At 37.8% G+C, this 26,776-nt stretch overlaps 1 protein-coding gene across 1 annotated transcript; it reads right to left on the bottom strand.

Annotated features, from left to right (window-relative positions):
• Nucleotides 1-1,953: 1,953 nt before the first annotated feature.
• On the bottom strand, nucleotides 1,954-23,107 carry LOC117421837 (ras-related protein Rab-15-like). The gene is made up of 7 exons (XM_034036246.3): nucleotides 22,544-23,107; nucleotides 15,559-15,619; nucleotides 11,701-11,761; nucleotides 10,308-10,385; nucleotides 9,250-9,339; nucleotides 5,220-5,285; nucleotides 1,954-4,442 (listed from the first exon to the last, which is right to left on the bottom strand). Exons 1-7 carry the CDS (start codon nucleotides 22,665-22,667, stop codon nucleotides 4,284-4,286), a joined length of 639 nt encoding a protein of 212 aa, XP_033892137.2. The 5' UTR covers nucleotides 22,668-23,107; the 3' UTR covers nucleotides 1,954-4,283.
• Nucleotides 23,108-26,776: the final 3,669 nt, after the last annotated feature.

The following is a 26,776-nucleotide window of genomic DNA, read 5'->3' as shown; positions in this document are numbered from 1 at the left end:
AGGCTTAAAGAGCATGGAAAGCAAGAGAGACATTCTATGCTTTGTTGCACTTTCTTTGATTGAATTTGTATTGTATTTATTGAGGTGTCGGCTGAAGGATTGACTGATGACTTTTGTAACCAAATAAAGCCAGACTGGAACTGTAATAGTGTCTGTATACCCATAAATAAGAAATGTCAGTGATTTTCTAATTGAAATGAATGACATTTACCTGCACCTTATGCGATGGCAGGGGAAAGTATCAAAGAGTGTCAATTCAAAATACTGAAGTGCTGAAATTAGGGTTACACGTTCTTCTACCAAGCAGCCCAAGCACAGCGAGCTCGGGAGACATCGTCCAGCTTGCAATGCTTTTCCCAGACTGTCCTTAGAAATATGGATAGCCTTGACATTTAAGTTCTGCAGTACCAAGTGACTGACTTGACGTGATCTGGCGGTCGATAAATATACTGCCACACAGTACTGCAAAATTAGAACAAGTTTTTTTTTTTTTTTTTCTCAGCTGAACCTTGTAAAAACAGACGTAAGTAATCAACTATTCACAGGCATCCTGACTATATACGTGAAGACATAGAGATGAAACTCCAAGATTGTGGATTTCCGTACAACTAAACACACACCTCAGTGTTTGTATCATGAGCGAGCGCCATCTGGTGTTAATGTTATAGCACTGTGACAACCAACCCCGGTCCCCCCTGTAGACCTGAATACTGTGTACGTTAAAACAAAGTATATTGCATTTGTGAATAACATATTTAAAGTGAGTAAGGCGGATATCTTCTGAAAGTTAGTTTAGTTAGGGCTACAACACAGGAGCTAGGGTATATTTTTGTTGTATGTATTTTTTTGTTAAAAGCAGCCGTGTTCCCACTGGAAAAGAGACACCGCTGAAGAAATAAAGATACAGGCACCGTCCTCTTTAAACCCATTCTTACTGTTACTATAAATAAAGAAGCTTTGTCACAAGTTGTAACATATTTTCTGTGGATTCGTAGCACAAACAGAGGATAAGATTCCCTTCTCTTCAAAGCCCCACCGCCACTTTCAAAGATCAAAGGGTGACGTCACATAAATGTTCGTCGGTCAGGAGGCAGTCATTCTGTCTGCTTTATTATTATTATTATTATTATTATTATTATTATTATTATTATTATTATTATTATTATTGTTATTATCATTACCACAACGATTGCTTAAATTGCATATGAGGGTGCAGAGATTGTAAAGCCTCCTTGTCTTGCATTACTGGAACGGGGAGCTGTCTTCAGCACCACAAGTGATATTGTTTTTGTCTGTAAGCATAAACGTTTATTCAGGGAAACAGCCATAATGATCATTCCTGTTGGTATGTAATGCATGGGGAGGAAGTAATAATTTGATGTATGATTTAAGACAATATGAGCAGTTGTACTGCCTAGTCTGGGTACTTTTCCCCCCGTCCGGCTTTTACACACTCCCCAAAGACTCTACAAAATGATATTGTAGTCTACCGGAAGCCAGAGCACAGAATTTCATGTTAGGTTTCGAAAAATCACATTTTAAAATGTGTGTCAGTTTTTCATTAAGAAGATGCAATTCAATATGTTAACAAAACATTATTCTGCAGGTTTCATTCAACTTTATGAAACAAAATGAGTTAATTCTATAGGGTGATGCAACACATTTTTTTTTGAGAGAGAGAGAGAGAGAGAGAGAGAGGGAGAGAGAGAGAGAGAGAAAGAGAGAGAGAGAGAGAGAGAGAGAGAGAGAATGCGCTTCAGAAGGTCTGAGGGTTTATTATTTTATTTACACTTGTGTCACATGAATGCTGACTAATGGCTGTAAACTTGGATAGTACTACATGAAAAGGCTCTTCACAAAGTCTGTGTCATTTATTTTTTTTGCCAGTAGTACCAGAATCTTTGTGAATTGAATTTGCTGGAAGGGGTTAATTAATGATTTAATCTTCAATAATTTGCTTGAAATATGTTTATTTGTAAATAGTTGCAGGTAAAATAATGGCTAGAGTATACAATCATTTCAGGTGCAGTTTTACATTTTCACAAAGACTGAGAGAAACAAATCAACAAGTATTTGTAATTTAAGCTTGTTGTGAGGTTTTCTGTTCTCAAATGAGCAGTAACGACACAGACATTATAAACAGTTTTTTTTTAAAAATACAGAATAACCAGTACCCATACTATAAATTGCTAATTTAACATTTTTCATAATGTGTATTAATTGCAAGAGACAAGAGAAAACATGTTTTATTTTTTTGCCACAAGCTACACAATGAACATGACATCTCATTTAACACATGGACAGAATGTCTAGGACAGACCTGTGGTGAAGGCAGATGATGCTGCAGGTATAACACAGAAATGTCAGAAATATGAGCAGACAAACCCAAACTGGTTAAGGTGCTGGATTGATAAAGGAAATATCTATAGCGACGCCATTTCAATTAAAGCAATTCAGCCTTTGATAATTACTACAGACTCCAAGATATGATTTCAAATAAATAAATAAGGGTAATACTACAATATATCTGCTTTGCTGTAACCTAACCCTGACCAGATATTAGCCTGCCTTTTGGATTTTTTTTTTTATTGACATCAAAAGAAACAATGTGTACAATTAGTTTTCAATACATAAAACTGAAACCTGGTGTTTATCAAAAATCACAAATAACACTTTGAATAAAAAAATGCAGACTGCTGGAAATGTTATACATTATTCAAAGTTGTGACAGAGAGCAATGAATCCTAGTCAATAATCTCCCTCCCGGGAGGTGAGGGTGCATGTTTCACTCACTCGGGGTTGGGTGTGCAGTGAGTAGGTACAGGAGAGACAGAGGAGGAAATAATTCAATCAATAACAATTGCTATCCGTGCTGACCCACATCAGCATGGTACTTGTGGTGTGTTTAGTGTTCATCCCCTGTTTGTTAGTGTCGGTCTGTTTTGGCCAAAGTGCCGTTTTGTTTTGTGTACAGTGTTTTACGTTTGTTTATCCTTTTTCTTTTGTTCACTTATTAAACCGCGCAAGCAGCGCTTTCATTCACCATATCACCTTGCCACAGTACAGCACTAAGATATTCATGCCAAAAATTCATATTTACTCACTTATTATTTTGACTGACTCATATATTATATATGTACTGCAGAGTCAGCTCATAGTGGAAAATGGAATGCCCCTCGGGAAGACTATTGTTACCTCCAGCCTGCGGCTTCGGGCAGTATAGGCGCCTGTTGGTAACTGCGTCCACTTCAACCTGAAGACCTCCCCTCTAGGGCCACCTGTCGATTAAGGCCATTTGAGACCATTTGGTGGTCCTACTAGAGGACTAAAACTTCAGAATGAATACCAAACCAACACTGCAGTACATACATGTATAAGATTAGGGACCCTTGACACTAAATGCTGCAGAAAAGGAGTTGCTGAGCACATTGAAAGACATACAGCTATTGATTCTGGTCATGATCTTGGTAGGAGTGTAGAAGATGAACTGGTCCTTCTGCTTCCTTCTCTAATGTAAAGTAAAATGAGATCCGGCTCATTGCGTCGATCCCAATGCAAGGCCCGACTGAGGTTATTTTTGCTGCAGAGAGCATGTTGAGCTACAGTATGACAGACACAATCTTCAAGATAAGCGCTTATATTGAAGCTGTAGCGCCATAAGCACAACTAATATGGTTTATATATAAAAAGTTTCTCACACACATACATATATATATATATATATATATATATATATATATATATATATATATATATATATATATATAAAATTTGGACAACCAGTTATGAAAAGCACTGCAATATTTGGGAAAATACTCAAGACTCAAAAATGTATTTTCAATCATAGTCTCCCAAAACACTGATAATAACGTAGAACACATTTACATGGAAAGTAACTGCAGCTGTGTAAAAAGAAAAAAAAAGTGTGTTATAGCTGAGAGCGCTCTACCGAGGGATTGCTGTTTTTCTGTTTTATGAACAATGGGTGTATACATTTCATTACAGGAAAAAACACAAACACTGGTTAAAATGGCAGTAGTCGTCTTATCTGGGCTATTGTGTAGTTCACTGGTTTGAAACTAAATGACACCAAAATAACTATAAGAAAATAGACAGCGCATGAGCAAACAGTTAAAGAAAAAAAGCACCTAATTCTCTGGACAAAAAAAAAAACAAAAATCACAGAAACCATTGCTAATCAGATGTTTGATTTTAGCATGTGTGAGATTGAGCTGGAAAGCAGCTGCAGTGGCAGAGGTACCCCAGTGCTCCCAGTCTGTTTCCTAACACCAGCAGGTTTTCTGAGAGTTGCCGCTTCTGTCCCCTTTGCCCTCCTCGCCCTCCAAGTCTGCTATGCTCAGTTCATCATTGATGGACACTCGTAACACATCCAGCTCCTTCTTGTGCGCCTGTAGAACCAGTTCCGTCAGTCGAGTGAATGACTGTGGGAAACACAAACGAGAAGTTTAGCAATTTTGACTGTGTTTATTTATGGGCATAAATATAATGTAAACAAAGTCAAATTGAAGGTTCAAATGGTAACTGCAGGGTGGAGTCAGGGCCTATTTGAATGTGACTCCCTCACACAGTTGGTTCATTTTGGGGAGAGTCTGATGCTGGAAAGTGCTGTTTTGTATGCTCCTTTATGAAGACTTATTTGTTTATTTTGCTGGGCGAGGAGATAATTATTGTCACATCTGGGTGTGACAACACACCTTCTGATGTGAGGAGGGCTTAAGAAAGCTGCAAAACTTGAAAAGTTCTAAATATGTCAGTTTGTTTTTTCAACTGAAGAGGGGGCTAGGCTGCAGCACAGGTTAATTTACTAGCTTTCCACACCTTTCACCTAATGGAGGCCTGGATTTCTATCACAGAACGGTAGGGAAGGGGTGTTCAGGTCAGGATTAAAGTGTGTTTTTTTTTCTCCCTCTCCCTCCCTCAGAGCTGTGAGGGTTCATGGCGTATCCTCTATGTGTCTGCTTGAGAGAGGCTCAGGACTGAATGGCAGGCAGGGGATGTTCTGGTCAGGATTAAAAAGTGTTGGTTTTTTCTCTCTCCCAGAGCTCTGAGGGATGTTTATCTGCCTGGAAGTCTGTTTCTTCATGCCCTTAACCACCCCTCAAGTTAGCGTCTAAAGAGCAGACAATTGTCTTGGAAAGATCACTACTGTTTTACTCACCAAGGCAATAAAAAAATGAAACACAACATGCTTTTCCTACCTCCTTAATATTGTAATTGGTACAGGCACTTGTCTCAAAGAAGTCCATTCCATATTCATTTGCCAGCTGTAACAGACATGAAGCAAAGCTGGTGATCATTGTTCAGTCACGGCATTACCATTGTATAGAATGGATTTACTGATTTAGAATAATCTGATGCTACCTGGTAGCAAGTTCTACAGGCACTTACTTAACACACAAAACTCTTTACTAGGGTGCAATCAGTAACCAATTCCCTCATCGAATAGTGGGCAGGTATTAATCCACAAAAATCATTGCAATAAGAACAGTTTATTATTCAAAAGAATGTGTGCAGACAAAAGCCTTCAAATACAACTGAAAACATGCATGTGCAGATTAATATACACAGTAATACAATACACACTGAGAAAACTTTATATTTAAAAAGAAACAAAGATGTACTCTACATGAAAGCCTTCAAATGCAAGCCTTCAATGTAATAAAATATACATGTAAGCTTCCAAAAAAAATACGATCAATAATCAATTAATCTAATAACTGTTGCATCTCCACACTTTACCACACTGTGTGCCAAGTTAAAATACTGTACAACTCAATCCCACCCAAGGAGTTCCAGCTACCTGTGCTATAGCTATCTAATGCATACATGAAATGAAATGCTTAAAAAAAATGTTATTGCAATGTTGTTAAAGGTGTTGATACACTGAAAGTAACAGGTTTACAGATGAATCTCTGTGATGTAAACCCGGTAATAAACTCAGCACCATATATCTAAAGACTGAACTGTTGATAATATATGTGGTGGCTGTCGTCACTGGGTACTTATTTTAACAGAGAGCTGCCTCTGGAGTGTGGAAGTGCTGACTTAGTACCTCTTACTAAACAACATATTGAAAGACATTTATAATACCGACACCTGCTTTCTCATGTTACCTGCCTGTTACATTTTCCTTATGGAGTAATGTTAGTGTGTAGAAGTGAATGCGGTTTATTGAATAAGGAATGTCCTCTTATGATGCTCAACCTGTGTGAAATGACGTTTCTTATAAGAGAAGCTACACAGATTGCATTAACGTATTATAAATCAGTCATGTTCTGTACACAGAATGACATTTATACACAGGTTAAGATGTAGACAGACATGTCAGCTAGTCAGCTACCTGGACCATGTCACCACCAGGGTTGTACCCCTGTCATTTCTGTCCTTCTGAAACCTTGAGTTAGTAAATGAAAAATCTCATTAAAATTTTTTTTAGAATTAATGCAGATCCCTTGTGGTTTCCCAAACCACCTGATTTCAGAAAATCAGCAGACCAAGCTGTTAAAACTATGTAATAGTTAGCATAGCAAATAATGATTTTAACAGAAACAACAGCAGACAATCACCACACAGAAAGGATACACAAAAAATAAATCATAAATTATCATCTCAACAGCGTCCTTTCTTCCTTCCAGCTCAATCTATACCTTAGAGCAAGATAACTGAGCAGTCGCTTCCTAAAATCGATCGGTCGCTAATTTTCTCAAGAGGATTTCTGAAACCAGCATCTTTCGTAAACTAGTCACCCTGCCCATTGAGTGCAATAAATAAACAGCAGAGTTTAACAGAAAAGAAGCATGACTCACATTTACTGGTAATTCCACACCTAGCTAAATTCCACCCTTGAACAACTCCAGTAATCCTGAAAGATCAGAAACGCCCTAATAGCGTTGGGGAAATAATATTCAAACAAGCACTGCTTGAAATGCATTTGGTGGCAGAAATGACCACCAAATGCATTGAAATAAATGCCAAAAGGAGGTCAAATAATTGATTTGAAAGCCTTGGACATAACTCCTTTAAAACATGTCATGCAATACACATTTAGTGCTGGATGGAAAAATATTTGAAAACTAAGACATTTAAATCTGAAGCTACTAGGTGTGCTGCCCTTTAAAATTTTTAAAAAATGTTGTTTTAGCAAATGTCGTTTCTTTTTAAAATGTAATATCTGGTCGTAGGTTAAAGAAATATCCGGTTGCAAGCCTTGCTTTTTGACTGTCTTGTACTTCCTGGGTCAATTGTCCACACCCCTTTACTGGCTTTTGTCCTGTCAGTAATCAGTCAGCTGCTTGCCGTTTTGACCGACATGCTTTCAGCCAGTAACATCCTTTGACTTAAACGACACTGCTGAGGTGAAATGACCTAGGAAGTGCAAACAAATAACTAGACAATAAGACATGGAAACTGAGAACTTCCTTTACCCTCAAGTAGTACATCAGTGCCATATCCTGGGTTTCTTTCCAACCTGCACATGTTAAGACCTATTTAGCTAATGAAAGAGCAAAACAGGTAACATTTCTTTAGCTACAATTACTTGAAGATGTATTACCGGTAGATGTATTAACAATATTGCTGGTTTCCCTTTTATTGTGCTCACAATCTTTTGGTTCTTGGCTTGTTTTTTCATCAGTTCAGGATCTGCAAATATTTCAAACGAAACGCTACAGAAAAAAAAACCTGCTACATCCTGGTGCTGTTGCTGTAGGTCACATGGTCAGCTAGAACACTGAAGTGAGTTTAAACAACGAAAACATGACGTGATTAGATAAGTACCAAAACGTTGCAGACACTTTAACTACAGCATTGTTTCTGAGACATCAGCAATTTCCAAAGTATTAAATAAAAGCAAAGAACAAAAGAAAAGGGGGCCAGAGATAATACTGCTAGTGCTCACAAAAAGCATGAAGATGGATATTAAAACCTTGCTTAATTAGTGCTCCTTTAATCTAGAAACGCATGGACCTACATCAGAGTACCCTTTACAGGAAATCCATTTGCTAAATACCACGTCTGTGATCTTGAGAAGCAGCTCTACTGCCACTGTGTAGTTCTAGATCAAAGTCTCAAGCATGTCTCTGAGGATAAAAGTGACGATTTTGCTAATTAGGATCTAATATATACAATGGTGTCTTAGGCACCTATCTGAAAAAAAAAACAAAAAAAACACTCCTCTAATGCTTTTTTTTAAAAAAAAAACTGTGTTTCTACTTCTCTTTCATCCTGCTAGCTAATCATTTAGATCTTCATTTTGCTAAATATGCTGTTGCTTTTAGTGAATTTAGTGCTTGTGAGGGACGATGGTGCTGGTTAGAGTCTGCCCAGGAGGCAGTGAGGTACCTAGGGGCTGCGAGAGAGCTTCACATCACCTCTCTGCAGACACATACTGCTGGGTATACAGTTATACAACTATGAATATGTGCATTGTATTACAGAACTGCATTGTGGTTTTATAATTGTCGCTTATGTGCAAACAGGCCTATTCCTCCTTGTGCTTTACCATAGCTTAACAGTACTTTACATTACACTTTATTACACATTGCTACGCTGTTCCTATATTAAACTTGTATAGAGTTTACAGATTGTTTGCCGACCATAGTAGAGCTGTTCCATTAGCACTGAAGCTCTGGATCCATTAGTCTTCCTCCATCAAGTTACATGAATAAAATTAGTTATTCTGAGCTCCCTACCAGTATATCGGGTGGAGGTATGTCCAGCTGTTTGTTGTGTCGTGGTTTGTACACCTCTGTCTGATGTTTGAAGCCTATTTGTTTACCTTTGCAATACGGCCATTTAGCCTACTTTGTCCTTTGTAATATCCTGATTCCTTTTAGAATCAAAATAGAATATTGTATTCTTGTGTACGGTATGACAATCTGAGAAATCATTTTATATTAAAAACGCATTCATTGGCATAGTCATTTTTCTGGCATGCACTTTAAATGACTAACTAATCCTTTTGCAATCCATTTCAAATCCACATGTAATCTCGTCCACTGCTTTATGAATCTAAAGAATTTTGGCTTGACCCTTGGCCTCTTGGAGGAGGTGCCCTGATGAGGCAGCTGGTGTTAAACCTTGAACTGTAGGCTAAATGGAAGCTTGTTGGTTATCGCTATGGGGAATCCTGGAGGTCAGTGAAGGAATTAAGAATGGGAGCTTATCCAAAACTGTGATCTTTTCCTAGTGCAGATAGAAAGCTGGCTGTAGCTCAGAAGAACTCCTCACCTTGATGCCCTGCTCAGTGGCCACCTGCCTTTCCTGTTCCTCGTCTGCTTTGTTCGCGATCAGGATCTTCTGAACCTTTTCAGGGGCGTACTGCAGAAGAAAGAGGACCAGCCAATTCATCAAGAATTCAAACACATTTCAAATATTTAAAGTCCTCTTCAAGGCATTTTTAATAATTCAATTGCTCCTTTCTTTTTTTACACCGTTCCAAAAGCTTCCCTTTGCACGTCATAATCGGGCACATTCCCAGCTGCATATTTTCTATCTGTTTATATTAATATTAAAAGTCTTTTTTAGCATCTTTTTAAATTTGTGTTGCATTACTGTAACTGCGTATGTATTGTGCACTGAAGTCTGCCCATTTACAGCACAGAACAGCTTGCACCCAAGAGGCTGATTCTGTTATTTCACCCACCCCTTTTTCTACACATTTCTGAAATACCCAACCTATGACCTCAACACTTAACCTCCAATCAGGAAGACTGAAAATCAACAGATGACCTCTCTTCCTGCTGTCAACTGAAGCCTGGAGCCTGGAGCCTGGGAGGTCTCCGCCTGGCCTCATGGGGTCCATGACCAGTAGGGGTCACTGAAGCGCAGTCAGGTGAACTTATCCCAGGAAGAGTGCAAATGTCGCTTCAGCGCCCGCATCAGCGACTCGGCACAAACTGGATTTGAACCACGCTTGCATTACTCACCTTGCACTCCAAACGTCAGTGCTTTTACTCAGTGAACCATCTGACCCATAATTGACTATTAGAATCCAGGACCTGTCATGTGATAGCTGTAACTAGAGGATGTATAGTGTGCTTGGAGTATACTGTCACTGGTGTAAAAATGTGACCTATGGTTGCAGGTGTTATCTGTTGGTTTCAATTACAATTCAAAACCATGTGGTTTATGTAAACTTGATCCTACGAGAAGCTGACAATTTACAAAACAATTCAAAAAGAAGGCTTTTTGCAAGCTTTTGTTATAAACAGTGCATCTGAAGTCCATTAGAAGGAAAGCGCACCGTGCCGAATCTGCCGATTGAAGATACAAATGGAAAAGCTTACCTCGTCTACATCACTAGCCCACTTCATGATGTGTTGAAAGGACCGTTCACTTGTGATGTCATAGACTAAAAAGATTCCCTGGAAAACAAACAGAATGGGGCTCAAAAAGGAGTTTCAAAAGTGGATTAAAAAAGGGTTAAATATTACCCAAAAAATGTAATTATTAACCTGACAACAGACATTTATATCAAGAGCCGAAGAAAAATCTGTTTCTTTAAATATCCACTTACCTAAAGAAGGGACCTTTGAGGTCTTGAAAGCAAGTGTATGTATATCACAGTTAATCTATAGAGTATCAACTCTTCAGATTTAGTTTTAGTGCAATACAAGGCTGTTCTCAATGTAGTACTCAGTATTTATTTATATTTTTAATACACACAGATACATTCCCTCCTTGGTTTTACAAAATAATAACTTGATAAAGATTTTAAGAGCTTAAAACAGTTTCAAACAATTCCCTGTTTAAAAGGATTTCATCTTAAGAAGCTAAGTTTGCATAAGCAACAAGGGAGTTTATAAAGAAGACAATTATTTGGCCTGCAGATTATTTCATAATAGCTAAGGAAAACAGTTTTAAGCTTTGACTTAAAACCGCGAGAGACGAAGATAACAACAAGCCCTTGGGCGAATGTTCATAATTACTATAAATAATATATCCATAAGAATATGCTGTAGGGACCTGAACTCATCTGAAGGGGCTGTACAGTAATGTTTAGTTGTATTTGTTTTTATAAGGCAGTATGAAGCTTGTCCCTTCCTACAGTTGAGCTGAATGTAGAAAAGTACAATCTTCAGACCTGGTGTTCTAAAGTGCTTGAAATTCCCCTAAAGTGTTCTCATATTAAAATACTTCATTCTTAAAATGTTAGTTATTTTGTGAATATCAACGGTTTTAAATACAGTTTTAATATGCAGTATGCTTAGCAATACAACGTATTTGCATTGCAGTGTGATGAAATGAAATAAAGTGATACGGTTGTGACAGCAAAGTGTAATAAAGCACAGTGAAAGTGCGGTAAAGCATAAGAAAGCATTGTAAACCATATTTAAAAATATGGCAAATCAGGGTAAACTATGATACAGTAAATGCATGGTAAAATTGCAAAAATACCGTGGTCAACTTTTGTCATTGATTTTGTCAAGGGATAACACTGAATTATGAAAATTCAGCTGCATGAGTGGTATACAAAAGCAATACATTAGTAATAAAGCAACCAAATGTATTAAAGTATTAGAACAAAATGCAGAACGACTGCGAAAGACATTTGCTGACTAAATATGTTGCTGACTGAAATGAGCAGTCAGTCCCACAGGTGCAGTGTTACCCTGTATATTAGTCATTCACGACCAATGCAGAACGAGTGGGTGGGGAGTCTGTTTGGACGTGTCCTACCTGGGCTCGTCTATAATACTGTTTGGTGATGGTCTGGTAACGCTCCTGTCCTGCAGTGTCCCTGAAAGAGGGGAGAATGAGAAAGAAGCACACTTAACATCCCACTTTAATACTCATGTTACCACTGATATTGTAAAGGGGCAGCATTTCATCAGGCACCCTGATGAGGGACACAAGGAGTATGTCAGGTTAAAATCATGGCCAAGTTTAGAAAAGTAAAGGATGATGAAGCACTGGGAAGTATGGTATAGCGTGGAAAAGCATAGTAAAAAGTAATCTATGGGAAATGCATAGTAAACTTAACTTAAAGTTAATGCATGGTAAATGCATGGTAAATGCTAATCTATGGTTACTGTACATTTGTAAATGTATGGTACTGTGTGTATATATATATATATATATATATATATATATATATATATATATATATATATATATATATATATAAATATATATATATATATATATATATATATATATAAATATATAAATATATATATATACACACATACATACAGTAGTAAAACACTGATTTACATGGTACACTTTTTGTAGCGTGCCTTAGAAAAAATGAGATCTAGACATTGGGAAATCTGAAATTCAGAAAGAACAAGTGTCTCTTTTCTTGATCTTGTTTTCATTGCAATTTGAAATGCAGCACATCGTTTTCTTCTACGTACTATAGTTTGTAAAGAACCCTCAGCTTGATACAGATTTGGTAAAGCTGAAGTAGACTTGTAACACGTTAGCCTCTAACTACAAGTAAACTCACAGTATCTAAAACCACAATGCAGAAGAGTCAGGCTTATCTGTTTTGCTGGTTTTAGAGCGTTTAACCTCATCTCTTCTCACCCTCAGGTGACAGAATCCATAACGACAGCGCATCACACAACACCGCCTGTTACACTGCTATTGGCATTGTTTATTCTAGAAAACAGCTGGTTCAGCTTTTACATCTATTGACTGTTGATGCTCAAGGTTTAAAACAGTATTCAGTGATCACAGAGCCGGCCGCAGTGCCCTGGATGGGCTCCAGTTACTGTCCTACAAACCCAGCTAACTCACTCAGCTGTTTGAGGCACCACGTTTGCTGCTTCGGCTTTTTTGTGTTCATTCATAATTCTGTAACGGGTACTTACTCCTACGCTAAGGATACAATAAGAAATTGGAGTGTAATCTACATTCAGCCAACTGTCATTTAAATAAACTTGGATAAAGCACATTTTCCAATACGACACATTTTCGACATGGTCCCAGCCAAATTTAGCAGTCGCTTACTGTAAATTACTTAATACAAATTCACTTAAGACGAATTTCTTGTTTGTGTGAAATATGTTGCAGCCCCCAAGGAAGAACATTTTGAATAAAACAAATTGCCCGAGTTTGAACAGCTGAGTGTAAAGGATATTAGGAAATGTATTAGCTTGCATCCAGATGAGTGCCTCTGTACTGTATTTTAGTGCTGTTTTGGGACTACTGATGCTATGAAGTATGGAGTTGTCATCGTGCTCACGCATCAATGCCATTTCCATGATGCATTGAAACGAGTGGCCAGCGCAAAAAAACCTGCATTATCCTCGAAGACAAAAGTGCACCACCGTACAAGAAAAAGAAAGCTGCAGATTTAAACATTCCGCAAACATTTCCTCAACCATTCTGAAAAACCTGGATACAATAATACTGGACCAAAAAATTGCAATAAGTGGATGAAAGTTGTCAGCGTTTCTGATTTGCTCAATACCTCATGCTGAGGACGCCTTGTTTCTGTGGGTTAAAAATGCCTGTGATCAGAATGGGACATGCAAGTTTTAGTTTATTTGCAGTGTTTATTTGCAGTGTTTAAAAGTTCACTTACAACCTTATTTGCAATACTTTTAAGTACTTTTAAATGTATAATCATTGTACTGTAATTGAAATGTTATGTCTGTGTTACTGTAAAACTGACAGCATACGTTTAGCTTAGACTCCAGATCATAAAAATTACTCATTTTTTTGCTGGTCCCTTGAAATTCATATTAAATCAAATGTTGACTGTTTAAAAACGTATCAGTCATAGACTCCACAAGGTGCTGGAAGGTGTCTTGAGAGATGATAATCCACTCTGTCATTAACATTTCAGACTTGACAAGCATCTATAGCTGTCTTCTGCCCCTCTGTCCTTTACTGTTTGTTACCACAGCTGTCTCTCACAGTGACCACTTTGTTTTTCTATTGCTGATACACTCCAATGACTCTTGCAGCAGCCTAACTAGCATGACTTGTCCTTGCTACAGTGGAACCAGCTCCACTATCACGCCTCTTTCGAATGCTGTTAGATTTGCCTTTCCCCATTTCTGGTAGACTGTTTGCAATTGTGCTGCTCACACGGCTTTACAGTGCTGCAGGGATCACAAGATCAACCTCATTTGCATATCTAATTTAAGTGATTCCAATTATAAAGTAGCCAGGCACTGTAAATTCTTTATGGGCAAAATATGACTTCATCATACCAAGATCATAAATTCACTGTTTGTGATAAATAGATATGTGTGTGCATTTGTGTTTTACAAACATTACATTTTTAAAAACATAACCGTTATGTTAGATGTAGAGTATTACTTAAAGCTTGCACTTTAGAGCTAGACAGAAATGAATGATCTTGTTAGACAAAAGGCACTTGATGGAAGGGAATCTTTGTATTTATGTCAAACTTGCAGTTTGCAAACCAGCCCAATTTAAAAGTCTCTAACTGCAACAACATGCCATTGTTCCGCTGAACCTGTTTTTCTGGTTAGGTAGTTAGGTTACATCAGCTAAAAACCTTTTAATAAGGCATCTGCACAGGTTTGATGTATTTTTTTATTTGTTTTACAATACTCCAGATTTGAGAAAGTCTTGTTATCTTGTGCAAAAGTGAAATCTTAAATATCGAAAGTAATTTGTGCCATCAATAATATATTGTAGCATCACCCAGTAAACATCCTAAAAAAATTAACCCTCTTAGCTTTAAAGAGCAACTTGGTACTGGTATAAACTCCTACAGTAATGTTAACTAAAGTTCTTCTCGTTTTGATTCACTATGTATCTGTTTGTGTCATCACATCCTGTAACTTTATAGCACCCATGTGGTCTCAATAGAGCGTTTAGACTCATGTCTAAACTCAGTGCATCAGGTAAACCATAGTGTAACCATTAACCTGTCCCCCTGCAACGCTGTCCCTAGTGAATGTTAGAAGCACACTTATTCAATGTGGTATATTTCTTACCAACATATTTTTCCAGACCCATAAGAAGTGTTGAAGGTGGACAGGTTAATGGTCAGAAACATTTAAAGTAACGTAATAAACTCAATGACAAATGTTTTGACTAGTGGCGAAAGCATGTTACTGGCTGTAAAGCATGTCTGTCAATAAGGGAAGCAGCTGGTTGGTTAAGAACAGGGAAGAAGTTCTTGAAGGGATGGGGGCAATTTAACTAGGTGATATGGTGAGGAAGTGCAGGACTACCTGAAAGCAGGGCTTCCAAAACAAGATATTTCTTTAACCCAGAAATATCATGTTTGAAAAAGACATGTTTGTTATAATGAATGAAATGGAAGTGCATGACCGGTAAGATTTATGGAATCATTTTATTAGCTACAACCACTTTAAGATTCTCTGCAAGTTGCTATTGATCACTGTTGACGTTGATGTCCTGTGACGTTTGTGTCCAGTATAAACTAGATGATGTGTGACAATTGTTGTAACGTATAGCTTAGTTTGATGTTTCTAGGAACATCTCTTGGAAATTAATAGCTACAACTCAAGGGTTTATCCTGGAGGGATTTTTTTCCTATAAAACAAATAAACAAGCAATTTTCTCAAACCATTTTGTACTTACCATATCTGTATTCTTACTTTGATTCCATCTACTTCTACTGTCTTCATTTTAAAGTCAACCCCTAAAACAGAAATAATACGCTTCATTTTAACAACATGTCTGCTCAAGCACTTTAGCATTTGCCTCCAATGGTTTCCATGGAGACCCCTCCAGGATCACAAATGGACACAAAAGCACGAGTTGTACAGAGCCTTCCATTTTAATCTATTGTATTAACCAAAGGATTTTCTGTTGAAACAGTGAAAAAAAAAATCAACAAAAGCTTGTTGCCTTTTACAAAAGGCGATATCTTGAAATTTATCAGAAGCCAAACAAAAACTGCTTGGCTTTCTTTAATACAATTGAGAAAATGTGCCAGCAAGAGACAGCAACAACCACAGAAGCGTTTTTAATACAAGGCCCGACATCAATACAAATCAAACAGGATGTCTATTGTTTACCAGTATTGAAAATCTCCAGTTTCACAACTGGTAGTCATGTGAATGTCTCTTACATGTGTTGCTGTAAGTCCCCAGCTTGTGATTAAATAACCTAACCAGGCACCAACACATTATACAGTCCAGGGTAGCATGGGGATGCAATACCATTTGTGAAATGAACGCACATGAAAACCACAGCCAGAGCAACAAGAGCATAACACAACTATGCCATTTCCAGGTAACTGGTGGTGTCTTGACGTGTGAGATTAACGTTTCCTAATTAAGTATTTAAAACATCCACTTTTGATTTTTCTTGCAATACTAATTTAATGACACTTTGGCAGATCTAGCCTATGTTACAAAAACTTATTGCATGCACCTAGAACTGAAGAGCCACTCCTAAACTCCTAGTCAAGCACCTTAACAAAGACTAATCACTTTTTAAAACCACAATATTATAAATTAGCTACTGTATGAACTTTCGTTTTCTTCTTTTAATATGTCCACAAAAGCTTGGGCAGAATGTGCAATCTACAAACAGTTAAAGGCATGCTTACCAAGTCACTGTCTTATCTCTTATTAGCACAAGCAATCACACTGTATAACACTGTATTTCAAATATCTGTATATTCTGAAACCTCTGTAAAAAAACCAAAAACAAACAAGTGGACCATTCTCAGTACAATAAATGGGGGACCAGTAATAATGTTACTAAAGTGAAAAGGAGATAAGAACATTGAATCACTGATTAACTCGTGATAAATAGGTAAAATCAGGATCTGTTTCAATCATTTCAACATCAGACTTTCATATTCACCACCATTTCGATCATTCAAACAGAGCAAGCTGTCAATCAGTCAATCAATCGAGAAGAAATTCTCATTTACATTGACGATCTATCGTAATGCAGCTGAAATGACTAAGATACACTTATCATCAATTCTGGGCTTCAGTCCAATACAAGTGAACTGTACATGCTTATTTTCATATTCACAGGTAAGTAGTGTCATAAGGCAATGGCATTCAAGTAATCACGCAGACAGATCATGCTCAAGGGTGGTTTATGCTTTATTATTACATACTCTTGTTTTAAAAGCAAATGTTTCTTATACTGCTGTCTGCATTCCTGTTTTTTACTGAGAACACTTAATATTTAACACTTAACATTTTTTAGTTAGTGCTGTTAAATAGCAACATCAGAATGCAGGCATTTCCTCTCTGTCAGAAAAACATCCAGTTACTATCACATTGCTGGGAATGCTGTGACCTAAATGGTTCTGCAGGGTTTTCTTCACAGTAATGCACTGGGATTAATTAAAAGTGAATATATACTGTATATTTAATAGTTGACACTGTGTGGTATACACAAAAATTGTTTGGCTTTTTTTTTGTGTGTGGGGCTGGTATCACTGAAAATGTCAGTACTGCTTCTGTCAGCAACATACATACCCCGCCATGGCTGTAAGTTCAACATCTGAGCTATCAATATGACGAAAAAGCGGTATGTACACAAAACTATAAAATAAGATTTAGCAACTTAGTGTTTACTCACAATTTGATAAGCTATTCTCCAGATAAAATGATTCAAATGATAAAATTTAGGAGGCTGTGTGGTCATAGTGGTTAAAGAAAAGGGCTTGTTTTTTTTTGTTTTTTTTTTTTATATAAATTTAGTCGTCGCCAATTATTTTTACCCCGGTTTTCACCCCAATTTAGCATGCCCAATTATTATCTGTATCCCCGGCTCACCGCTCACAACCCCCCCCCGCCGACTCGGGAAACGGAGGCTGGAACACGCGTCCTCCGAAACGTGCTCCTTCCAAGCCGTCATTTTTCGCACTGCAGATCCACAGCAATGCCACCAGACCTATAGTGCCGGAGGACAACACAGATGTGGCGGCTCCGCTGCAGAGCCACAGGCGCCCTATCGGCCACAGGGGTCGCTGATGCGCGGTGAGCCGTGGATTCCCCTGCCGACCTAAGCCTTCCCTACCCGGGCAGCGCTCAGCCAATTGTGCGCCGCCCCCTAGGAACTCTCGGTCACGGTCAGCTGTGACATAGCCTGGATTCGAACCTGCGATCTCCAGGCTATAGGGCACATCCTGCGAGGAGCGCCTTTACTGGATGCGCCACTCGGGAGCCCACAGGGCTTGTAACCATGAGGTCCCCGGTTCAAATCCCACCTCAGCCACTGACTGATTGTGTGACCCTGAGCAAGTCACTTAACCTCCTTGTGCACCGTCTTTCGGGTGAGACGTAGTTGTAAGTGACTCTGCAGCTGATGCATAGTTCACACACCCTAGTCTCTGTAAGTCGCCTTGGATAAAGGCGTATGCTAAATGAACTAATAATAAAACTGTTGGTGACGTGCAGAAGGCTGGACGTACAGACAGTCAGATAACCAAAATGTGATGCTCTCAATAAAGCAGCTAAATAATGTTAATATCAAGTTTCATGACATCTCCAGATATATTCAACGCAAGTATGACATTCAGATGGATGGAAGTACAGACAGACACCCCCTTAAACCCCCAGAATGTGATACTCTTAATAGCATGTGCTATAAAGGTATGCTTATAAATAGCAGCTCCATCAATAGTAAAATAACTTCCATAGTAAAGTACTCATTTATTGGCAAGGTTCACATCTTAAAATACAAGCAAAGACCGTGATAGTACTTCTAAAAAGAGGTAAGAAAATACAAGCAAAGACTGTGATAGTACTGCTAAAAAGAGGTAAGAAAATACAAGCAAAGACCGTGATAGTACTTCTAAAAAGAGGTAAGAAAATACAAGCAAAGACTGTGATAGTACTGCTAAAAAGAGGTAAGAAAATACAAGCAAAGACCGTGATAGTACTGCTAAAAAGAGTTAAGAAAATACAAGCAAAGACTGTGATAGTACTGCTAAAAAGAGTTAAGAAAATACAAGCAAAGACTGTGATAGTACTGTTAAAAAGAGGTAAGAAAATTCTATATTATTCGTTGGCTCATAAAGTGGACCATTTATCGGTATCTACTGTGAACTTAAAATGTATGCACATGAAAAATCTCAAACCTGGAAATCAGTTGGTTAGTGTTTCATACTACATAACCTAACATAAATATGATAAATGTTTTTTTTTTGTTTTTATTTATGCTACATGTAAAATGCTGTTATTTTGTAGTTAGGGGTGCTTTGAATTTAAATGTTTTGCAAGTTTTAAACATTTAGAATTCTTCCTAAATGTTTACCTATTGTCAAAGATATGCATGTCAAATACAGAGGTCAGCTGTAGGGTTTACACGTATACATTAGTTTGTGTTCAGTGGGGTTTTATTCAATATTTACTCAAAGTCTTTTCCACTTAATAATGTTGTAGTGCAGGGGTGGCTAAAGCTGGCCCTTACACTCCTGGTCTTTGTGCCAACCCTGTTCTGAATCGTTTCATTGAACCCAATTAATCCTCCATCAAGACTCTGAAGTAGTTCATTATGTCATGTTATCTGTTAAACCTGGAGTGGAGTGACCCTCCAGGACCGTGATTGGACACTCCTGTTGCAGTGCATCATGAAACTGTAGCAGCACTCTAATAGAGGGCTTCTTATCAAGGCTGATTGGATACACATTCACAACATGTTACAATTTAAACGTTTTAAACACAATCACTACTACAGTGTAAACGTTTAGGAAATTAAACGGAAACTAACGATCATAATTGTTAGCACCCTGAGACGCTGTACTACATAAAAGACTGCTGGCACTTCCTTATAAAGTGACACTGCACCTTTAAAAACATGTTAATGTGTGTGTTTTCTTTACTGCTTCCTTTGATCTTTTCTTTCTCTCCTTCCCTGTGTACCCCCCGTGGTTTTGTTTCCCATTTGTTTCGTTCTGTACAGGGCAGCTCTGCACACTCTCACTAGCTGTGGCGTGAATCATTAAATTTCTCTTGTATCGGCTCCATTACAAAGCATGGCTGGATTACATCTGAGGTATCTATAAAAAGCTGGATGGATGCACATTGAAAACCCAGGAGAGCCGAGAGATGCGTAATTCCAAGAAGAAAAGCTTTTGTTTAAGCAATACAGTTTAATAATAAACCCGCTGTGTTGATGCTGAGCGATAAAACTGCTAGCAACAGTACCATATTGCATACAGAAATTATACAGATCTTTTTGAAATCACGAAATACATGCTTTTACCTTTTTGGGGTCTTATTTTAAGAAGAAAATGATATTTTACAAACACAAACGATATTAACAAATTTAGTGAGAAAGGGGTTTTGAGTAGGAAAAACTGGATGTTACAAGCCCCATCTGCAAGTCTTTCTACATCCCTGAAAATAAATACGATTTCTGAGTACCACTGCATTAGGCTTGAGCATTAAAAATGCATATTTTTATTCAATGATACCAAGTTAGTGAGTAAGGGGTCTGAGTGGGATAAAAGGAGAAATAAATGTAGCTGCCCCAGTCATTCAGTTTCAAGGCTGTTGACACCAAAAATTCTGACCGACAACGTGTATTGAGGCATCAATGTCTGTCATCATTACCTGACAAACACTATTTAGACAGTTACCCTACATTTCTATAATCATTGTTCTATATATTACAGGCTCAAAATAATGGCGTAAATCTGCGCAGCGCAGCACGTGATAAACGCTTGTAAAATCAAGAGTTATTATTATTATTATTATTATTTATTTCTTAGCAGACGCCCTCATCCAGGGCGACTTACAATCGTAGAGTTACATGTTCAGTAAGCACATAAGGCCCCTAGTTTTCTAATGATTACCCTAAAACAAAAAACTGCATTTTAGCATAAGGAAGAACATGCATTTGAAAGCCGTGGTTAGCACTCCTCTGAACCTCATCCAACTGAACTGGAACATGTGACAAACTGTAAGAAATGCTTTTAAAAAACATTGACCACAGCCAAATGCAGCTCACTAGTTCTCGCTTTGTGTTTCATTTCAGAAAGTACTGCAGCACGAGAACTTCTCTTAATATTATTACGGGGGGGGGGGGGGGGGGGTAAAAACATGATGCTAGAAATGACCTAACACAGACAGAATGTAACATAAGTAGGAGGAGATGCTATGCTTTGATTCTTTGTACTTCTAAATCTGTATTGTGCACAGACATATAATGTGGATGATGCACATATACACATATATACTGTGTGTATATATATATATACACACACATACACACACACACACACACACACACACACACACACATATATATATATATATATATATCACATGTATAGATCTAAATTATGGAAATGCATTTGCTGAATTATTAAGTAGTTTCACTGCAATTGTCTAGCTGCAATCAGATCCTGTGACCTACAGCACAGGAAGGATTTGAAACTTGTTTTTGTTCAATACAAAGGGAGGGACAGTGATAGTTACTCATGCTAATATAAAGAGAAGTTAGGTTTTTTTTCTCACACACACAGAGAGCCTGCCCTCACTCTGTCCCACTCCACAGCTAAATATACACAGATCCTTACAGACTCATTGGTGATGGACAGCAGACCCGATTTGCTGGAAGGTGTCTCAAAGAGAAATCAAAGGTATACAAACATGCCCCACACCAGGGCAATGTCAAATTTAATCGGGTAGACGGGTCCTAATAAAATGGCCAAGAAGTGTTAGTTTACAGATATCTGGAATAACTTGTTTCTTTTCATTGCTTTCGTCTCTTTAAAATAAGACTAAAAAAAAATATATTTCTGTGTAAAAATTAAATATGTTTGATACTCTGGCTTGAACTATTATGTATTCGCCAGATAAGCTAAATTGTTTAAACAGGCTACTGTATGAACGTGCAAAGGTTATTTGACGGTATATAGAACTTAACAAAAACTAAAATCTGCAGCAATCTGCGAGTCCGTTTTTATCAGCACCCAACCATACTATCACATCACAAGATCAGGTATGCACGCATTAGTGTCTCCCATTGACAGTAGCAAATGCCGATGACACTGATGAAACTATAATACCATAAGCTGTATGTAAAGAACTCACATTATGAAATATCTAAGTATTCCTAAATTACACATATCATAATCTGAATAACGTTTAGATTTATCCAGGTAAAAGAAAATATGACATTGCGCTTTTTTTAGACAATTTTGTAACGAGAAGACTGAAAAATAGACAATAAAGATAGGCGCGGGTTTTCATTTATTAAGGTAACACAAAACACATAATTACTAAAAGTGTTATATAGCCAATAGACAACAAAGACTACGTCACAAACAAGAATCCTCTCAACATTATTGATGCATGAGCTATACCAAATGATAACAACATACTGAAAATGTACAGATCATGTAAAAAAATATATTCATATATTTAAAAAATTGAAATAACGAGAGAGAGAGAGAGATAGAGAGAGAGAGAGAGAGAGAGAGAGAGAGAGAGAATTCATAAAAAATACACACCTCTGCTTTGAGTCATGCTATTGTCAGCAGCCTGTAATACTATAAACATGTATCACAATCATTATGAACAATGCGTTGGAATACATTAAGCCCTTAACAGCACCGATGCATTAACAAGTGCAGCCTTACCTATTGTAGAAATATGTGAAGAGTGGAATTCATTGTCTGTGAATCTGCACAGCAAACACGTTTTCCCAACCCCAGAATCACCGAGCAGGAGCAGTCTGAATAAAACATCATACTGCTTTGCCATGATCAGCTATGGAAGTCTAAGGGTTGTTAATTAGCTCTGCAACGAAGCGCTAATTGTAGCTAATATAATATCTCCCATATTTGCTCGGCGGTCGAAGGCTGGAAGTCGCTCACTGCATGGTTTCTCAGAACTGCTTGGTTTTCTCGCCGATGTGTTCTAATCACACGGTGGTTTTCTCTCGTTAAAACTGAAGGGAGGATCCTCCAGCGCTGTTTCACTGTGAGGCTCCTCGTTGGAAACAAGAAATGTAGGGAGCTGTTGTCAACATCGGTGCATACAACGCAAGAGGTGGGTGGAGTGAAGGGGAGAAGCAGCAACCTGAAAACAAACGGGTTTGGTGTCTGTACTCGTCGTTTCTTTTTTCTTCTGCACATTTTGATGCAGAAGTCGTCGTTAATGTTCTCTCTCAAATAGCGTCTTTGCCATGTAGTAAATAAACACTAATGTGGTAATTTCGTTATGTCTCCCTACATGTGATGAGAATCCTAGTATGAAAATCGCTCAATATAAATATGGTTTCATCCTTGCTATTTTGACTATTCTTCTGGAGGCATTGTTTTTAGAGTGATACCCTGCTGAAATGAACAGCTAAATTGGGAATTGGAACAAACACCCGCTGGCCTCTTACTGGGCTGTCAATAGGTAAATAAGATAAGGTTTACAGCATTCAAAATGAACTTTCCATTAAAGAGGTTTTTACTGGACTTATTTATTCTTGGACCAGTTTAACCAGCTCCTCACCCAGCACCATGTCTCTCGAACCATCATGACCAGCTGAAAAGCAGTGAATCATCAGCTGACCAGCATATACCAGTGCGGCTCACTGCTGGGATTTCCCTCAGGGCTAATAGAGCTATTGTACTGTGTAGATCATTTCACCTTTCTGTTCTGTTACACATTTCAGCAGTGACCAGCACTGGCCTGAGCTAGTTGCTGGTTTGAAACTGGCCATGCACTGCAACATTGTTAGGTGGACTTGATCTGCACAAATCCTTAAATAAAGGGACCCAGGCTATACCAGGAAAACATGCCCCACACCAGGGCGACGCCAAATCCAATGGGGTAAACAGGCCCTAATAAATTGTCCAGGCAGTGTAAGTTTACAGATATGTGGACTAACCTGTTCCTTTTTATCTCTTTCACACAATATCTTCTGAAGATATCTGGACTAACTTGCTTCTGTTCACTCCCTTGCTGAAAGATGCTCAACGAAAACAATACAAACACCTGCCATAACATGAATAGGGTGTAGGGCCATCATGGGCAGCCGGGACAGCTCTGATTCGATGTGATGAGTCTACAAGGTGTTTACATTGGGGTGGAGTGATGCAAGGCCTTGTTCTCAACAGTTCCCACCTTTTATTTACTTGTGTGGCTCCAGGGAAAGGGGCAATGAAAGACATTGCTTTGGGTACAATGTTTTTAAATTTAATTTCTGTCTTGCTTCCTTGGCATAAAACAGAGCTGTATGTGTAAAATGTCAGTTTCCTGTTTGATGTTATCACACCATGTGGAAAGACAAATGGTAATAACCTTTTTTATTTCTGTTTTGCTTCAACAACTGTAACAGAGCTTGAAGATGTCACAACAGACAATCAGTGGGCTACTGACAAGCATTAGCGAATGTAAATCAACCAGACTGTCAAAAAGGTCTGATTTTTCATTTTTAATCCAAGTATCTCCAGGGAAACTGATAGACAGCTATATCGAGCCATTTGGTTTATGCTTTATTTTAGTGGAGTTTTTTTTTTGTTTGTTTATTAAACGTTAAGAACTAGCTGACGAACATGTTAATAAATTTGTATTTGTTTTTATTAGCTATTTATAAACTTTTTATAAGTACTGTTGTCTTTTAAAATACATTTAAATGTTTCACTAATCTATTCAGAGTAGGGAATGGGAAGTATGTGTGTGGGGTATTGAAATGTGCAGGCACTAGTGAATTATACTATTGTAAAATTAAACATGATCAAGTCCTGTATTTAGTAACCTATTTGTAAACTACCGAAATAAAAAATGCCAGCTGAAACTGTTCAGCAAACATCAGTGCCCTACTTCGGGATTATCAATTCGATCATGTTATTGAAATGGGATTACATTTTGTTTAAAGGCCCTTTGAAAGATGATTCTGTCGTAATATTTAACAAATGAGACTAGGTTTTATTTAATTATATCTTTGTTATTATATCATAAGTAGGTTAATACAGTATATATTACCTAGTGTGTTTAATCTAATTGTTAACAGATTGTGTTGGTAATCTAGTTGTTAACAGTCAATACATTTAATTATAAACCTCAAGGATCGCCTCAGGAAAATCAGCTTCCGAGCAGAGCGGATATTGTCCCACAGGTGCCTGCAAAAAACTAGTGGGACTTTAGAGTCTTCAAACTTAACTGACTTTGTCTTGTGTTAAGTGCCCTCATCTTGGGTTTGGGACACCTAGCTGTCACCTATCTAGCAGGTAATTTGCCTTTCCGCTTCAAAACAGACATTCAGTGCAGGCTCAAGTGGCAGGCTGGAATGGGTTTTGTGTGGAATGAGCATCTCGGAAAGGCAGCTGTAATTTTGTATTGTCTCCCTGCAGGAAACAATCACTCGCCATCAGAAGTCAGTTATTATGAGAGGTTCACATTACAGTCTCACATTTCAACTCTGGTCTTTAAAAGACAATATGCTAGTTTAAGTATTTATCAGTTCATTTTAGAGAATTAGTCACTTCAGATATCATTGTAATTGCCTTTTTTATATTCATTTTACTATTTGATGGTGTTCGGAATCATTCTCAGTGGTTTGAGGTTTCTGCTGCTCCAATATTAGAGTACGTAGCGGTATTCCGAAAAAATAGTGTTACATGTCCTTGCAGATAAATGACCAGTATGTTATTTAAACAATTGTAGCAACACATGGGGATGTATAACGCTATATTTTTCGGAACCCCCGCTACTTACTCTTTAAGTTACCATTACAATATTTCCTTTACCATTACCATTTCCCCTAAATCTACCTTTACCTGGCTCTGAGCTGCTTTGAGCTTGTCTGGACAATCATAGGTGCCAGGACTGAAAAGCCTTCCTCCTTCTAAAACAAGGCTTCTCAAACTCGGTCCTGGGGACACCCTGTGGCTGCTGGTTTTCATTGACTAGACCCTTAATTGAACTAATAATTTGCTTAATTAGACCTTTTTGCTTGTTTTCAGCTCTTCAACATTTGCAGTTCAAGTTACTTATAAAATGTTACAGCTAATTTGAAATATGCAACTGTTTAAGAGCTGAAAACAAGTAAAAAGGTCTAATTAAGCAAATTATCAGTTCAATTAAGGGTCTAGTAAGCTTTCAACCCTCCTATCTATATTAATCAGTAGGTGGGTCTAACACGTTTTAAGTGGAATTAGGCTATTCAGTCCCGGTGTGCTGCCAAATAGAGTAGCACAGTTGTAATAATGTGCAATAAAATGTAAAACAGTATTGATTTGATATTTTAATTGTTTTACATTCTTTGTTTTTGAAGATCAGAGAATATTGTACTGCTACATGCATTTACTACTGTAGTGGAGCAGAATCCCGTTTCCACTCACCTTTCAATGTGTGTAATCATGTGCTGAGGATGCAAAAATAGTTCTCACTGACACTTTTTTAGAAATATATTTTTATTTAAAAAAAAATGTTTTGTGTAATAGACCTAAAGTTAAGATATATTCTTATGCAATAATTAAAGATGTAGTGTATACGTTCGGAGCAGAACCATTGAAATGTGACCCTTTTCGGCAGACAAGATTCAAAGATGGCGGGAAAAATAAACTAGGCATGTGCAAATGAATTTGCATGCACGCGGACTACAATTGCGACACTTTTCACTTCCAGTGACGCTATTTGGCATGACAACGGAACTTCTACAGAAGAGTGCTGCACTGGCCCTCTGTCCTGCCTTGTGGAATGTTGAAGATGGAGTCAATTGGTCGATCCTCCTGCAAGCCTTTTGTGTTCGTTTTGTTTAGTTTGTTGTGTTATTTCTTAAGAAATAGAAGTGTGCGGCATGGCTATAACATCACATTTCCAGTTCCACGTTTCTGTGGTTCCAAAGTTTGTTGCATTATTCAGACAGTGTGGAT

This window comes from Acipenser ruthenus, chromosome 15, assembly GCF_902713425.1.
Source record: "Acipenser ruthenus chromosome 15, fAciRut3.2 maternal haplotype, whole genome shotgun sequence".
Taxonomy (NCBI): domain Eukaryota; kingdom Metazoa; phylum Chordata; class Actinopteri; order Acipenseriformes; family Acipenseridae; genus Acipenser; species Acipenser ruthenus.
The sequence above is the reverse complement of the archived record's forward strand: the minus strand, read 5'-3'. Positions and strand labels throughout refer to the sequence as shown.